General features: G+C 43.5%; 1 protein-coding gene across 1 annotated transcript; it reads left to right on the forward strand.

Moving 5' to 3' along the window:
• On the forward strand, positions 1–16571 carry LOC103353409 (amyloid beta A4 precursor protein-binding family A member 1-like). The gene is made up of 12 exons (XM_008276387.1): positions 1–1908; positions 3074–3496; positions 4867–4906; positions 5174–5319; positions 11643–11675; positions 11902–11988; positions 12076–12276; positions 14099–14278; positions 14695–14907; positions 15043–15162; positions 16071–16211; positions 16494–16571. The coding sequence occupies exons 1-12, from the start codon at positions 1–3 to the stop codon at positions 16563–16565; spliced, it is 3564 nt and encodes a 1187-aa protein (XP_008274609.1). The 3' UTR covers positions 16566–16571.
• The last annotated feature ends 1197 nt before the right edge of the window (positions 16572–17768 follow it).

The following is a 17768-nucleotide window of genomic DNA, read 5'->3' on the forward strand; positions in this document are numbered from 1 at the left end:
ATGAGCCACAAATATCAGGGAGAGGTGATGGGCGAAGCAGGCGAGGACCACAAGGCGGCGTCGGCGCCCCCGAGGAGCAGGCAGCAGCCCAACGGGACCTCCGGCGACCCTCCAGTACGTCGGTCCTGGAGGCCGTGTCAGATGCTCAACCAGGACGGGGAACTAAATCCCCATCACCACCACCACCATCATCACCATCACCCTCCTCACCACCACCACCACCACCACGGCCACGCGGGTCGTGGACCCCCTCGGCACCGCCGGCGGCCTCCATCCGGGCAGGGACAAAGCCAGGCTCAGAGTCCTGGTCTGGGCCCGGCGGTGGTTCCATCAAGGTCAGACGGAGGTGAGAGTCAGGACGTTGAACCTCGTCCCGTCCAGCAGCACCGCCCTGCTGTCACCCGGTACCGTCGCCATGGTGACCCGAACCCAAGACTCAGGAGTCACAGACAGAGGCAGCCATTCAGAGAGATCCAGGACTCTTCACCTGCTGTGGAGGAGAGAGAAGGTCCAGCAGAGGTACCGGAGCAGCACTGCTCATCAGTCGACCCTGTAATGGACCAGGGGACGGGATCTCCTCACCAGACTCCTGTTGCCGTTGTTACCCCCACTCACCTCTCTCCTGGTCCTGCAGCCAACAACGAGCAGCTTCACCCCCAACATGAAGCTGCTGCTGCTGCTGATGCAGAGGAGGACCTGCAGGAGCAAAAGGTGGAGTGTGAGGAGGAAACAGAGGAAGTTAAAGAAGATGATGTGGAGCAAGAGCAGGTGGTGGATGATGCAGATTGCCACTCAGGCGCCGATCCCCCCAGCTTCAGCCGCGATGACGAAGCAGAGGAATGTGCCGAGAGGGTGGAGGAGGATCAGGAAGAAGTGATGGACCACGTGGAGGAGGATCCTGCAGCTCAGGGAAGTGAAATCACAGATCTGTGCTCCGACACTGAGAGCGCCGCCTCGCTCAGTCTGGATGGGCCTCTCCACAGCCCGCCGCCGCTCCAGTCACCGACTCCCCCTTCCTCCCCAGATGTCCCACCTTTCCCCCAGCTGGACCACTTCAGCGAGGAGCCCAGCATGAGCCCCATCCCCGACCACGACCTGCTACCTGAAGAAGAAGAAGAAGAAGAAGACGAAGAAGAAGACGACGATGATTGCTCTGAATCGTGCTCGCTGTCCCACTCTACTTCCTGCTCTGAATCTTACCCTAAAACCTATGCAGACTTTTATACAGAGTCCCACCAGAAGTCTTACTCAGAGCCGGTTTACGAGTCGTACTCGGAGCCAAAATCACATCCCAACTCTTTCCCCGAACCCCTGAAGACCTCCTACCCTGAGCTACACAGGGAACCTCGCAAACAATCTGGCCGGAGGTCTGAGGCCCAGCAAGAGTCCCGCCCAGAGCCCCTCACCAGCCATAGACAGGAGAATGTACATAAAGGGGCTCCATCCTCCCCCACCAAGGGCTCCCATCACGCTCCAAGGCAGGGCAGGGACCGCGGGACGCATCACTCCCCTCCAGACCGCTCCGTCGGCTGCCGGCTGCACCACTACGACGGCCAGTCCGACGGCGAGGGGAACAGCGCCGATCAAAGCCCCGTCCCCAAGAGTCGCAGGCAGGCGCCGAGACAAACGGAAACCCGAGTCAGGACTCCGACGTCCGGGCAGAGCAGCTCAGGTGAGGCCCAGGATGAGCGCAGCCTGGCGGGCTTCTCAGGGGAGGAAGGCACGAAGGGCTCCGGAGACGCCATCAGCCTGGCGATTAAAGACATCAAGGAGGCGATCGAAGGGGTGAAGACGAAGACGGTGCGCTCCCCTTACACACCGGACCAGCCCGTGGAACCCATCTGGGTGATGAGGCAGGAGATCAGCCCCACGGAGGACGCATACCCTCTGCAAACTACCGCCGGCCATGTTAGTATGCCTTCACTTATTATTAGTGCTTTTTCCTTTGGCAGATTTTCCCTCCACTGCTTCTGTTCCTGTTGTTCTGTTCTGAGCAGTTAACAGCTTTGTCTTGTGTTGGTGGCAGCTAAAAATAAGATTCATCAAACAGAACCGGAGCAGAAAGGCTGAATCTCTGCTGATGCTGCTGTAATCAGCCAGCAGCCCTCAGAGTCATTATTAAACAGGAAACTGCAGAATATTTGCTCTGTTAAGAAAAAGCTTTTTATCTGATGTATTCAGAATAAATTCCCAGGTTTAGAAAAAACACTAAACACAGCACTGCAAATTGTTGTAGCTCAAAGGCGCATGATGCAAGAATTAAAGGAGTAGTTCAGCATTTTGGAAAAGATGCGACTTTCTTTCTTTTCAAAACTGTAATTAAAAGATCATTAGCATTTAGTAATGGAGTCAGGGTGTGTTGACAAGAGGCAGGTGACCTGTTTAAAGAGGAAAAATACACATACAGAAAACTGTAAAGCTGTCTTAATGTCTTTGAAGGATGTTTGTCAAGCACATTTTTAGTGATTTAAGTGTTAGATTTTAGGTTTAAAATGTCTAAGCTTTGTCTGATGTTTCTCAGTGATTTTGGTCTGTCGTGTTGCAATGATTTATTATCTTTATCTTTTTAAGTCTTGTTTACCAAACAAACACATTAAAGATATGATTTTAGTGTTACATTTTAGGATATTGCATATATTTCTTTTAGTGATTGGTATTTATCTCTAAATGTTCAGTTTTTGTCTGACCTTGCTGAATAAGTTTGCTTTTTTTTTTTTCTTCCTTTGAATCCGGTTTGTCAAGTAAACACATTAGAGATACAATTTTAGTGTCACATTGTAGGATTATTCTTCATATTTCTGCTAGTTATTGGTATTTGTCTCTAAATGTTTCAGTGTGACGTTGCCCAGAGAGTTTGGTCTGCACTGTTCCAATGATTAAATTATTTCATGCCTTCCTGGAAGTTTTACAACAAGATTTACATCCCTGCCTCTCATTTCATTTAATGACACTTGGAACAAAGCCCAACCGCTGACGCATGTATTGTCTGAACAAGGTGCCCTCATGAGTAGCTGTGGATGCGTCACAGTTTTCAAGGTTTTTCTAATCTTTTTCCTTCTTTCCCGTCTCCCAGTCGTCTCCTCACTCCCCCTCCCAGTCAGCTTCTGAGTCACCGTCCCGCTACGCCTCCCTCCCAGTTCGGGATCCGGTCAGCCCCCTGAGAGCCGAGTCCTCCAGAGCGCTGAACCCCCAACATTATCACCAACAGCAGCCCCAACACAACCACCACAACCACCACCCACACCACCACCCACACCACCACCACCATGGCCACCAGTCGCAGCAGAGGGACGCCGCCAGGCCGCCGCAGACGTACGCTCAGCAGCAGCCGTATCCACACCTGCCACCCAACCAGCACCCACAGTGTCAACATCAGCAGCAGCAGCAGCAGCAACATCAGCAGCAGCAGCAGCAGCAGCAGCAGCTTCCTCCCCCTCAGCAGCCGCGAACTCAAGTTCAGCCCCAGTCGCCTCCTCAGAAGCCGTCAGTCCAGGAGGTGAGAGTTTAGGAGTCTCAGTGTCCAAATAAAAACACGCTGCAGTATAAAAAGAAATTCAGTAATTTATTGAGAAATGTTCAGTTTGTTACAGATTTTCCCAATTTGTTAAATTACAGATAAAAACTAGCAAAATCACATTTAATCAAACCTCACGAGTATACATGTTAATCATTAAAACACTGGCCAAAACCATAGATAATGTCCACGTCAAAGGTCTGTATTTTGATTAGTATTTTGTTCTTCTACGTGTGATGTAAAGTTGCACAGGTTTTTAGCGTTTAATCTGATAAAAATAACAACATTTTACAGATATTTGCTGTTTTTTGAACGAAAAAAATGTCTATATTGACAATGGGAAAAATGTTAAATATTAATTTAACTGTCATTTTACTGATTTTAGCATTTTTGTTAAATCATAGATAAAAAAAATCACAGAAAAAAATGACATGTTAAAAAAGAATGTATGTAATATAAACGTCCACAATCTGTATTTTTATAAATAGTAGTTTGTTCTTTCACAATGTATGACAGTAAAGTTGTGCTATATAACTTTTTTATAACTATATTTATCAGCAAAAAAAACATTGTTTGAAAGATATTTGCTGTTATTTGAAAGAAAAATTGTGTATTGAAGATTGAAAAATGATAAATAATTTTTAGAATTATTTTACAGAGAAAACTAACTAATGTCCACATAAAAAAAAGAGCACTTATACAAACAGTAATTTCTTCTTTTGCAGTTGTGTGACTGTGAAATTACCCTGTATGACTGTGTATACATCAACTTAAACTATTGTTTATTTTTTATTATTATTATTATTATTTTTTTTTTTACAGTTTATGAAAATTACAGGGTTCCACCATTTCTTTACTGGACTTTTTTTTTTTCCCGTGTGGCTTTGACTTCTGATATTCTCAGTAAAACACTGTACCTTATACTAGCACAGAACATATGTATAGTCCAATAATACATTTTTATGAGGTTTTAAACCACTGACATCTATTTTTCAGAAATAGATCACGATATGTTAAAGAAAACACCTGCAAAATTAAAATGAAAAATTGCAATCATTTGCGGGGTTTACTTTTAGAAATTATCCTTTGACCCTCAGACCCATAAAAGTCATTTAAAATCTTGACAAATTTTTAAAAAATCAATAGTTCGGGTGTGTAAAACTGAAACTCAAGTGTGGTGATAAATCTTGCAAAGGCAGGAATCTTTTATAAGGTGTTAATCTGCCAGCAGCTAAATGGCTGACAGCAGTAAAAGTCCTGCAGAATTTCAATGAGTTCGGAGAGACCTGCAGTATGTGAGTAGAAATAATAAGGATGTTTTCTTTTTCTCTTTTTTTTTTGTGCCTTCTCAGATTCGCAGATCTCTTCCCCCCTTCCCCACATTTGTTGACGGTGAGTGGATTCCCATGTGAAAGTCGTGCTTTCATTCTCAGCTCCACCTCTGTTCTTTTTATCTGAGATCAAGACGAATACTTGAATAGTTTACAAGCTGTGTAGGTTTAGTTTGTTTTCTGTGCACGACTGCATGTGTCAAATATTTACTGGAATTGTTGCAGATGTTGGGTGGAGTTCCACTAGATCGTATCTTTAATCTACATGTGTAGTGTTAGCGTGCTAGCATACGTGTGTGTGGCTAACATGTGTGTCCGGTCCTTGCAGTGCCAGGGCCATGTGACCCTGAAGACCTGATCGACGGCATCATCTTTGCGGCGACCTACCTGGGCTGCACCCACCTGCTGTCGGAGAGGACGCCCACCAAGAGCGCTCGCATGCAGCAGGCTCAGGAGGCCATGAGCAGAGTCCGGGTGAGAGCAAATTACTTTGATTTCATTCTGTGTTCATGTTGCAGCAACAGAGGAAGGACGGGAGAACATGTGGCTTCTCCTGATGCATTTATTCCCTATATAATAAGCAGATTTTTTTCCTCTAAAGTAAACAGTAAAATGTGATTTGGACCGGTATCACTCTTCATGATTCTCCACCATCATGGAAATAGTTCTCCAGTCCGCTACCTGTAATGTTTTCCTCTCGAGATAACAACATTACATTTTGGGATTGTTCAATGTCTGGACACTCACTTATTCTTTCCATTATAAGGAATTATGAGGAAGCTATAATTATCCATCCATCCATCATCTATACACCGCCTAATCCTCACTAGGGTCATGGGGGGCTGAAGTCTATCCCAGCTGACTCAGGGTGAAGGCAGGGGACACCTGGACAGGTCACCAGTCTATCACAGGGCTACACTTAGAGACAGACAACCAAGCACACTCACATTCACACCTACGGACAATTTAGAATCACCAATTAACCTCAGCATGTTTTTGGACTGTGTGGGAGGAAGCCGGAGAACCAGGAGAGAACCCACGCTGCACGGGGAGAACATGGAGACTCCACGCAGAAAGATCCCGGGCGTCCTCACCAGGATGCAAACCGGCAACCTTCTTGCTGCGAGGCAACGGTGCTAACCACCGAGCCACCTTGCAGCCCACACTATAATTAATTCTAGTAATTTTAAATATGGGTCCTGTTTTCTGACATTTCTGGGTTTAAATGATGAGCAACAGCTATAACAAGGCCGCAATGCCAATGAAGTACATTCGTCTCTGTCAAAGTAAGGTCTCATTTTTGCCACTTACAGGCTCAGATTGTCATTTTAAGTATCTGACAACATTATTAAAAGGCAAACCTGCATCTAACATGAAACAGAAGCCTGGCTCTGAAGTCTTGTGGGTAGAGTGTTGCAGGAGGCGTGAGTGGGAGTAACAGAAACACAGTTGGCGTAACAGAAAACTTAAATTACTGTTTGTGTTTTTAGGATTTCCACAACAAAAAACACATTTGCTTTCCCAGATTACGTTTATGGGACATGCTGTAGTCGTGGCTGGTTGTGCTACACATGGATAAAAACACTGACGTCGTGTTTGCAGGGACCATTTTGACGACTGCCAGTCAAATAGGAGAAGAAATCCTACAAGAAAAGCTTTTATTCTTAAAGGAAAAACTGTCTTCCAAGAGCAGAGAGGATGTGCTGCAGGCAGAGTGGAGGCATTGTTATGAGCTGTATTAGTTGATCTCGCATCAGTGCACAAATGGCAGGATGAAGACAAAAAAAACAATCAGTTAATAAACCAGTAGCATTGCAGCTGCTTCGTGGTTGTCAATTATAGCATTCCGGCTCAATATTGGAAAGATTTCCAACATTTATGTCCTTAAAAATGAATCATTTACACTGAAAATAAAGAAAAATAGAGCCCAGGTTAGAAAATGCTAAAGGTTTATATGTTTGAATTACAACAAACAGGGATCTTGCATTTTGAAGCCACAGCTTCTACACAGCTTTCTAGACATTTTCAAACCATCAGTGATGTAACTCAGGTTCGCTTCGTATTCAGGTCTTTGTAAAGTCAGAGCGCCTCAGCGGGCGACACGGCCGGCGGGCCAACGTCCCCGGGTTCGTGCCCAGTGCATCATCCACAGATCACTGCTTCTGATGCGGAGTCGTACAGGCTTTTCTCCTCGGCTCCACTGCATGTTATATAAACTGCTGTGGAAGGCAGCGAGGTCCTGGAGACTCTACTTTCTTCTCCAGTCACAGTAGATGAACTCAAACAGGCTTCACGCAAAAGGAGAACGACTTCTGACTCCCGCGATCAAATGGAGCGAATCAATGTGACCGTGTCTGGTATCAGATTCGGTTTCTTGCGGTTTTGTGTTTGTTTGCCAACATGAGAAGAAATAATGGGAGATGATGTCGGACGCTAGTTTGAGGCAGCTAAGGGACAGTGGTGTCGGCGAGGGAGGGAGCCACTTAGATCGCTTACAGTGACTTTCAAACATAACCGAACTCGTCGAGTACAAGAGACGAGCAGTGAGATGCTTTGTGGAGTGAAGAAAGTCAGGAGGAGGAGGACGGGAGCCGAGCCAGACTCTGGATGGTTGACTGACAGTTCCAGGACATCGCCTCCGTTAAGGTCTGACAAACCTACAGAGGAGGGAAAGGTTAGAGACTGTATAGCGATGAGATGAGAGGGATGTATAAGTGTTTCTCTGCTTTTTCTTTATTTTCCAAATGAGAAAGCCAGAAGCTGGGTGGATTCATGGATGTGACTCAGGATGCTGATAGCGCTGCATTTTATCGCCTAGTTTAAAACCTGTAAAGCTCTCAGTGTGGAATTGATTCATTGGCATTCTTGTGTGCGGAGCTGCAATCACGTCCTCGCACACGAGCCTCCGTTTCTCGTAAAGTGCTTTTATTGCACAGCTTGTGCTGTAAGTGTTGACTTAGTCCCAGCAGCGGTTTTATGCATTTGTGTCGCTCGCGGTGGAAAATGAACAGATCAGAGCTGAAAACTGTATTTACAGTTGCTCAGTCATGTCTGGCTGATACAGCGTCAGGTTAATGAGGTTATCGTCTGTGCCAGCATGGATAAAATGAAGCTGTGTCGTACTAATATCCATCTAGTCCTTGCATTTTGATAGTTTCAATGCTTGAATAGTTAATTATCTGTCGTTGTTTATGTGTCCCAATATCACACATTTGCATTTACAATCTGTGCAGCTACGACAGCGTCTTACGAGGAGAAAAGTAGCAGAAACAAATTTCTAAATAAGCAGCTGAGGGGCTTTTTTTTTAGGATGTAATAGATCTATCATGTGTAAATAAAAGAAAAAATAGATTTGCAGTGTGAACATACAGGAAGAGTCAGCTTCCAGGTGTCACATAACAGCCTCCACAAAACCTAAAAAATATTCAAATACATATATATTTTCCTCTTTAAAGGTATCGTTAATCAGAAATGTAAGAATAAAGATGCAAATATGTGCAATGATTTGACATTTTTCCACATTTCTGATCATTTTTAATGATTGAATTGTCATACTTTTTCAATTCATTAGGTTTTTACCAAACAGCCTCACAAAGCCGCTTAAATTTTATATTTTTATTCTCTTTAAACCCCTAGTTTGAAATCTAAGGATAAAGCTACGAATGTGTTCAGTGAACTGATGTTTTCTCACATTTCTGATCATTTTTCTCGCTGGCGTTGTGACAGTATTTCAACAGCACATCATAATTATAATGAGTGAACACATTTAAAAAGCCAAGAAGAGAAACAACATTTTTGTTTGTGATTATTAGGGCTTAAGCAGTTTAAATAAAGTAAACTGACAATATTTATCATGTATATTTCAAAAATATTAGATATTTTTAAAGGCCCATTTAGGATTAGATATAAATAAATGTAAAATATCGGCCTTGGTTGTCAAAATAATCAAATAAATACAGAAAAACGAATCAAATGAAACTCAGTAAACATACTATTTGTGAGAAATGACTCCAGCAGCCAACAAAGATGGACGCTGATTATTATCCGAGCTGTCGGCCGACTGAAACATGAAACCCTGACGGTGACACGACGGCTCTGAGCAGAGATGAAAGGCGACGTGGGCCAGAGGTCAGGAGTCAGACTTCATCGTGTGATGGTGGTGCTGATGTGACGCACAGCTGCTCAGCTAACACATGTGTTTTGTCCTGACTCACTGCAGCACCTGGGAGTGTTTACAGCAAATATTGTCTCACTAAAAAAAATCAGATTTAATAAGAGACCTGGTATTCACTGTTTGTAGAAGTGAGTTTGGAGGCAACCAAGTCACAAAAACTGCAAAGAGATGTGAAGGTTTAAACAATCACATCCTTTAAAAGCTGCTCTTAATTGTGTGATGTGGACGATACGTCAGCAGCACAGAGACCTGATCGCTGTTTGGTTTTTAATCATCATTTTGCAGCATTAGTCAGGCCGCTGCTGGTTGCGTAACCTTCATCCGTCGCTAACGTTTGAGCAGCACAATCCCTAATCATGACCAGTAAACGGGTTTAAAACAAAACAAAATGCATTATGAGGAAAAAAACCTGATTTGGTGACACTTGACTGAACCTTTAAAGTCTTTTCTACAGGCTGGTTTGTTGTTCCTGCTTCTACGTTCTTGTTTAGTTTCTATTCAAATAGATGGACGTCCTATTATAAACTCCATGTATTTGTTGGCTGCACCATAATAAACAAAGCTCGTAGCAGCCAGTCATAATCAGTTCATCCCAGTTTAACCTTTTACTGCTGCAGCTCCTCCTGACTTTACGTTCAACTGTTTAACACTAAATAACTTTCAATCACAGAAAAATGGCTTAAACTGAAGAAGATGCTCGTACCAATAAATCCATAAAAATTGATCACTCAGCTCCTGTAATTTATTTATCTATAGGATGAGGCAGTAAATTGTATATTGTTTTATAGTTAACATGCAAAAATGTACAGTTTAAAACCTACACATTTTACTCCAATGGTGGTAAGAAGTTTTATTTACCTTCGAGTGAACCAAATTTGAGGGTGATATATCTGAAGGTGCTCTGGTTGTAATATGCACATGATGCACTTCAAGAAGGTCGCCGGTTCGTGTCCCGGTAAGGACACCTGGGATCTTTCTGCGTGGAGTCTCCATGTTCTCCCCGTGCAGCGTGGGTTCTCTCCGGGTTCTCCGGCTTCCTCCCACAAGGTCCAATAACATGTTGAGGTTAATTGGTGATTCTAAATTGTCCGTAGGTGTGAATGTGAGTGTGCTTGGTTGTCTGTCTCTAAGTGTAGCCCTGTGATAGACTGGTGACCTGTCCAGGTGAACCTGCCTTCACCCTGAGTCAGCTGGAATAGACTCCAGCCCCCCATGACCCTAATGAGGATTAAGCGGTGTATAGATGATGGATGGATGGACGAATGATGCACTTCTTTAAAATGAAAATAAAAGTATGTTTAGAAGGCTTAATTAAATGGTTACAGTCGTACTTGTTAACTGTAATGTTTATAGTGTCTAAGTTGGTAATAATGCATGATTAATTCTGATTAATGAGCTGTGGTTAAGTCGTTTATTAGAGTGCAAATGGTACAAACACTTAACCACAGAACCAGCCAAGAGTTTATCTTGATATAAGTTTAGGACTGCAGCTAATTAATCTTTTTTATTATTGATTAATCTGCAGAACGTTGTTTTGATGACCCAATCAGTTGTTCAATTTATAAAATGAGACGAAAAGGTTAAAAAAAACTTCACATTTTAGGAGGTTACATGATCAAACAGTTCAAAACAGCCAACACTGATGTTAATAGTAACATGTTTTTCTACAGCAATGAATTTCTGCCTCTCTGTCGATTTGGTTTCTTTTTTTAGACCAATATCTGAAGTATTTCTGTGGAATATTCCAACTTTTTCCGACTTTTCTCTGACACCGTGGCTCCAGTTGCTCTGGTCTTCATCTAACCAATATTGCTGGTTGACATTAAATGCAAATTTAAAGCTCTGGTGTAACACAAAGTACACAGATTCACCTGCCACCGATACACTCATTTTTTAAGGGCTTAAATGCAACAGATGTTCGTTTATACATAAAAGTCCGGCTTTAAGATTAACAGTGATTTGCTGCAGCTGACTAATTTTGCGACTCTGACTCCATCCAGCGATATTAAACGTTTGAATATGTGACTTCTGATTTATTTAACCTGATACATACCTTACATAAACTGTGCAACACGCCAGGGAGGGCCACCTCAGTCATTGTTGAATGAAACAGCCGTTTGAGTCCACGTAGGAGCTCTAATCCCTCTGATATCGCAGATTAAAGCCCTTTAATCACATCTGTTCTGCTGGAAAAACGGAGCAGGCAGGTTTGGATTTTTAACTTTGAAGCAGGTTGTAAAGAGCAAATGGTGGCGCAAAGCAACGTTCGGAAACACGAACTCTGAGCCACAGCGAGGCCGAAAAGCACAAAGTCACTTTTTTTTCTTTCTTGGGGGTCATTTGTGTCACATTGATGAAGGGGAGGCTTTTGATAGCGGTCGCTGTGAAGGCCTCTGGCAGCCTGCTGCTGTCAGATGTGATAGACAGCAGCATCACTGTCCTCCCACACACACAGCACGGACCTTTAAGGGCTTTATTTTGTGCCTTAATTTGGCATTTGGAACGGAGACAGTGAATGAGGCGATTTGGTTTTGGTCCATCCGCCCGAGAAGCTATTTTTCCTCACACCGCTGTCTTTGATTTGTCTTTCCTCTGAGTGTGTTCTGCTCTCTGATCTCTGCAGGCTGCTCAGAAGCAGGCGAAGAACAGGAAGAAGGTGAGTTTTATTTCCTCTTATTGCAAAGCACAAAGTAAAAGAGGGTTTCATAGTGCAGAGATGTGATGGCAGCGTTGGAGGAGGATGATTCATGTCTTTGTTGGTCCCTGTCTGGTGTGTCTTTGGTTTGTTGGATGCAGATTGTGTGACACGTGTTTTCTTTTTTTTGAATGCTCTTCATCAACCTGTTGCTTTGTCTGTTTAATTCTCGTCTGTTTCCCTGCAGAGCCCCGACGGCGAGGCTCCGTCCACCGCTGAGGTCGACCTGTTCATGTCCACACAGCGTATCAAAGTCCTCAATGCAGACACTCAGGTGTGAAACCAACGCTGTCAAAAACAAACCCGCCTCTAACATTGACAACGTGGTGGTTTTAGCAGCTGTGATCCTTCTGCCCACCAGGAGTCTCTGATGGACCTGCCGCTGAGGACGATCTCCTACATCGCCGACATCGGCAACATGGTGGTTCTGATGGCCCGGGGCAAGATGGTCCGGTCCCGCAGCGCGCAGGAGAACCTGGACCACGCGGCGGAGCAGACCACCATGAACCACGACGACAGACGGCTGTACAGGATGATCTGCCACGTGTTCGAGTCCGAGGACGTGAGTTAGTGATCGGTTTCACCGGCTCGGTTTCACCGGCTCAGGTCGGACCTCTAGGGGGCGACGACGCTGTACGAGCATTTATTAACTAGCTGGCAGATAATAATAATAACGATAATGATATTAATAATAATAATAACAATAATAGCAACACTAGCAGGTTTTAATTAGCTAGCAGATAATAATAATAATTAATAATAATTGCTACTACGAGCTAGTAGCAACGATATCAGTTATTCTGTTGCTTTATTTTGCAGAAATTCATGCATGTTACTGTTTTTCTGATCATTTGATTTTCCCTCGGTGCTGAATAAAACTTCTTTAGGGGTCCAAAGAAATTCTTATGTGCTGTAAAAAACTTATTTTACTACAAAATATCTGCAGGTCTTGTACAGTCTAGAAAAGAACCTGATTTAGTTTCTGTAAAACATGATCTCAAAGGTCTCGGAAATCAAAAAACAAAAAACAGGAATATGTTTTATATACAGCTGGCAAGTACTTAAAAGTTAATATTATTATACTGATAAATTTGGGGTTTTATCGTCTCTACTGTTTCCCCATTAAAGCCTTTTCATTCTGTAGCGGCAGCAGAGTTAAAAGATCCCAAAAAGTCTTCTTTTTAAAATTTAAAAAAAAAAATCCTATTAGTAACAGTTTTAAGGCTTATTTTGAGTTCATGAAAAGTCAGTTTGCTCATAATAAGAGCTGTAATAAGTGAGCAGAGGTGTGTTTAGTGAACAGAAAACACTTATATTTGACCTTTTTAGGGATGTTTTTAGCACCTCCTTGTTTTGTTTCCATCCAAGAATCAGCAGAGTTTGGTTTAGACTTGATTTCTTCTTGTGTTTTTGGGGTTTTCCCTTTACTTCAATGTGCTATAAAGCTGCTTTTTGCACATGTAAATGCACACAAACATACAAACTTACAAGGGGAAACTTAAATGCAAACAAAATCTCAAAGTCTCCCCTAAATCGAGTTATCCTCTCCTACAGAAAATATCGGTCCCTGATCGCGCCTCCTTTAAAGTTGAGGCTTTTCTTTATCTCCATCACCGTGCAGCTCATTTGCATAACGCCTGAATAGCAGCTAGTTTGGCACATCGACGAGTGGAGGAAGCAGCTTCTTTGCATTATTTCCTCACCATAGCTGCTTCTGTTTAAAGTTACAACAAAACCAGAATCATCAACAAAGAGGGAGCGTTTCAGAATCACAAGGACTCGATTCATCGTTACCGTTCACACGCTCAGAAATGTAAGCCATCAAAAAAATATAAGTTACACGTAAGACAAAAGCATCAAATATCAAAATGAACATTGTTTTAGGTAAATATAAGCACACAGTGTAATAATAATGATAATAATTGAGGTATTGACAATATAAAGGCCTGTAAACAAACACTAATCGACACCAAATATAGAATTATAAACCTGTACATTTGCAGAATATCTAAAAGGTTCAAACACAACTCAGGAGTTTAAACCTGCTTCCAGACTTGATGCTTCTTCTCTTCAACAAAACTGATGTTAAGCTTCCTCGTTAACACCTGAAAAGAACTATTCAGAGAGTAAATCTGACACTTCTGTGATAGTTAATACTGTTAATATTTTAATGCCTAATAGCTCAAGTTCTACTAAACGTTTGAAGACTTGGTTTCAGAGCAAAAGGGCTCAGAATTATGTTCACGGTCCTCGCTAGTCTAGTGCTTTAACGCGTGTGTTTGTCTATTAATGAGATGTAAATAATCCTTTTGAACTTGAGGTCTGGGCCCAGTTTGTCACAGATTTCCCTTAAGGCCCATAAAAGATGTGCGGTTGTGTTCCAGGCCCAGCTGATCGCTCAGTCCATCGGCCAGTCGTTCAGCGTGGCCTACCAGGAGTTCCTCCGAGCCAACGGCATCGACCCCGAGGACCTGAGCCAGAGGGAGTACAGCGACCTGCTCAACACTCAGGACATGTACAACGACGACCTCATCCACTTCTCCAAGTCGGAGAACTGCAGAGACGTGAGTCGGCCAGCAGGGGGCAGCAGACACTGTGGCTTTTAATTCATGCGCTCGTGTGGGTTCAAAAAATGAGCGTATCCCAGGTTACGTATTGACAATCCTGCATGGTTTTAAAGACTTTAGCAGCTTTTGTTCATCTAAAGAGCAACAAAGCCTTCAGCTCAGGTCACATCAGGACTGTTCTGCTCACTCTGCTGCTCATTTGCCTCCCAGTGGTTTGAAGTGAGCAGCTGGTTCTGGAGTCACAGCTGTGTGACAGTTTAGTGAATTAAAAACATCCTAACCTCAATATGACGGTGAACGTGTCTCGCTGCTGTTTTCATCGTCTCACATGTTACAGGACGGAGCAGTTGGCTGTGAGAAGCTCAGAGCGGCTGCTGTGTTGCTGCTTCAGCTTGTTTTTTGTGTCTCTGCAGGTTTACATTGAGAAGCAGAAAGGAGAGATCCTGGGCGTGGTGATCGTGGAGTCGGGCTGGGGCTCCATCCTGCCCACCGTCATCATCGCCAGCATGATGCACGCCGGCCCGGCCGAGAAGTCCGGTCGGCTCAACATCGGAGACCAGATCATGACCATCAACGGGACGAGTCTGGTGGGTTTACCGCTGAGCACCTGCCAGAGCATCATCAAGGTACGCCGCCGCTCACTGTGGGTTAGGGTTGTAAATAATTGTAATAAAATAAATGAATTGGTAATTTCTAACTTTGAAGCTTAACTCCGTCTTGCTGATGTTTATCTGTTTTGACCTGCTTCTGTCTCCTCTCAGGGTCTAAAGTCTCAGTCCAGGATCAAGATGAACATCGTCAGGTGTCCTCCTGTTACCATGGTGCTCATCCGCAGGCCGGACCTCCGGTACCAGCTGGGCTTCAGCGTCCAGAACGGCATTGTGAGTAACAGGACTGATCGTTGATATTGATGTGGATTGGATTGTGGTTCTGCTGTGGGGCTTTTTAAACACTTAAGAAAGGCTTTTATTTTGGTTGCGCATTCATCCTCCTACAAACCAGCATCTGTTTCTTAGCAACAGACGTGAAGCAGCAATTGATCTCATAATGTTAAATCGTCGATGTTACGATCACTGACAGTTTAAATATGATCCTCAGTCACAGTTTTACTCACATTAAGTTAATTTTTCTCTACAACATAAACATGGAAACAGGATGACCATGGCTAGAAACAGAATCCTAAATCATGTTAAAAAAAATGAAAGTAGTTTCTTTGATTATTTATTTTACACTTAAAAAAACTCAATCAACACGTACAACATTTTATACCCAAAAATGAGGCTCTGCAAACTATAAATATGTAACGTTTCAACAGTTTTTGACACGACTCTGCTCATCAGCTGTAGGAAGATGTTTCACCGTGTTGGATGTATCGTCCACCAACGTGCCGCTCTGCTCACTGTTTCTGAGTCTTGCTGCTTTTATTTTATTGTTCAAGTCCTCAGAGTTTCTCTACATCGCCGTTCTGCTCTGTGTCAATGCAGCCTGCAGATCAACCGAAGAGTCAGTCAGTTTGTGTCGTGGCTTCTCAGCTTCACAGAGGAGCTTAAAAGGTTTACTTTGTTCACAGAATCTGATGTAAATTCTTTATTTTTGCCAAAAAGAATGAAGTGAATTTGATGAAAATGCAGATTTTAAGCATAGATTTGGCTGTTTTGCCACAACAAATTAGTTCAAAGCTTGTCCTGAAGATGAAAATCTGCCAGATTTGTTTCTACAGTTTCAGGCTGCTAAAAGTGGTCAAACTTTGACTCTTGCTGTGTTTTTTATTTTTATCTGCGGTGTTCAGATCTGCAGCCTGATGAGGGGAGGCATCGCTGAGCGGGGAGGCGTTCGCGTCGGCCACCGGATCATCGAGATCAACAGCCAGAGCGTGGTGGCGACTCCTCACGAGAAGATCGTACAGATCCTGTCCAACGCCATGGGAGAGGTGAGGAGCTGCTTTAATAGTGTGTTTAGTGGCTGTTCAAAGCCTCGTTGTAATAATTCCACCAGTACAACAGACTAAACTCTGTTGATTCTGCTTGATTGTGACGTTTTTTCTGATCACTGATAAACAAAAAACGAGTATGATGTGACAAATACTAAACCCTGCAGTATAAGCTCCCCAGCAGGTGATTTAAAAAATAAAATTATACAAGAAACCAAATGAGAGCGATCCGTGTGTGGAAACGTTTGTCAGAGTTTAATTTGCCGTTTGCTTCTGCTCCAGATCCACATGAAGACGATGCCTGCAGCCATGTACCGTCTGCTGACAGCGCAGGAGCAACCGGTTTACATCTGAACACAACCTTTACCCTCTTTGCACCGCTCCACCACTCAGTCTGTCCAGTTGTTTTGAACCTTCCTCCTCCTCCTCCTCCTCCTCCTCCTCCGTGTCCCGTTTCTATCACTTGACTTGCCTTAATCTGTACAGTTGACTGTCATGTAAACATGGACATCGCAGCGTGACAGCAGAAGGCAGATTATCTCACCACAGGCCGAGTGTTCGTGTGACGTTTTATGTTCGACCAAAGACAAGTTAGTGGATTCTATTGTGTATATTTAGGTGGCAAATATTAACTGTTTTTTTTTGGTTAAATAGCTGTAATTTTTGAATGTACTCGAATCATGTTGGACCTACAAATGATCAGGGTGACAGAGAACGTTGAGCTAACGGGGAACGCATGTACAATTCTGCTGAATAAAGTCTATGAAGAACAAGCTGGTCGGTGGATCCTGGTTTGTTTTATTCAACGGAAACGCAGAAATTAAAGTACTCAGATTTGCAGGAGACACTGAAACAGTTTCAGACTCAAAACAACGTTTTTTTTTCTCTATTTCCTCTTTTTCCGTTGTTGGACTTGACCAACCGAAGCGTCGCTACACTTGACTTTGACTGATGTCTGGCTGTAAAAGTAGCTGCCCTCATTTTAGTGCTGAAAGGACGTTTCTTTTATTTGATTGATAGATTTCATTTTCTCTGCAGCAGCTCTGTGCAGAAACAAAGGCCTCGATCGATCATTTTAGACGAGAGGTGTCACAAAAAATGTCACCGTCAGACATCAAAACACCATTTTTAAAAATGTTGAAGTGTCTGTATCCTTAAAAAGAAGTACGTGGTTGATGGTCAGTCAGATAACTGAACCACCTTTAACATTCTGTTGTCAGGATTTAAACGGCTTTATCCTGTAATTATTGCTCAAATAACGACAGTTTAATGCAGTGGAGTGAGTATTATGTGGACAGAACCACAGTCGGATCACTTTAGAGGAAATATTGAGGTGTGTTGAGGTGAACGTAAGCAGAATCCAAGTCTCCACCTTAATTCCTAAACACAAAGAACTCAGAAAATAAATTAAAGCCGCAAGCGGCGATGGACGGGTCCTCGCCCTACGCTGATCGGCCGTCGCGCACGACGAGGTGTGGCACAAACGTGCTCCGGGCGGGACTGTGGTCCGGCATGTGGAGTTTGGGGCAGATCGGAGCAAGTGTGGCCTAGTTACGA

The sequence above is a fragment of the Stegastes partitus genome, unplaced genomic scaffold (assembly GCF_000690725.1).
Source record: "Stegastes partitus isolate 25-593 unplaced genomic scaffold, Stegastes_partitus-1.0.2 Scaffold70, whole genome shotgun sequence".
NCBI classification, from domain to species: domain Eukaryota; kingdom Metazoa; phylum Chordata; class Actinopteri; family Pomacentridae; genus Stegastes; species Stegastes partitus.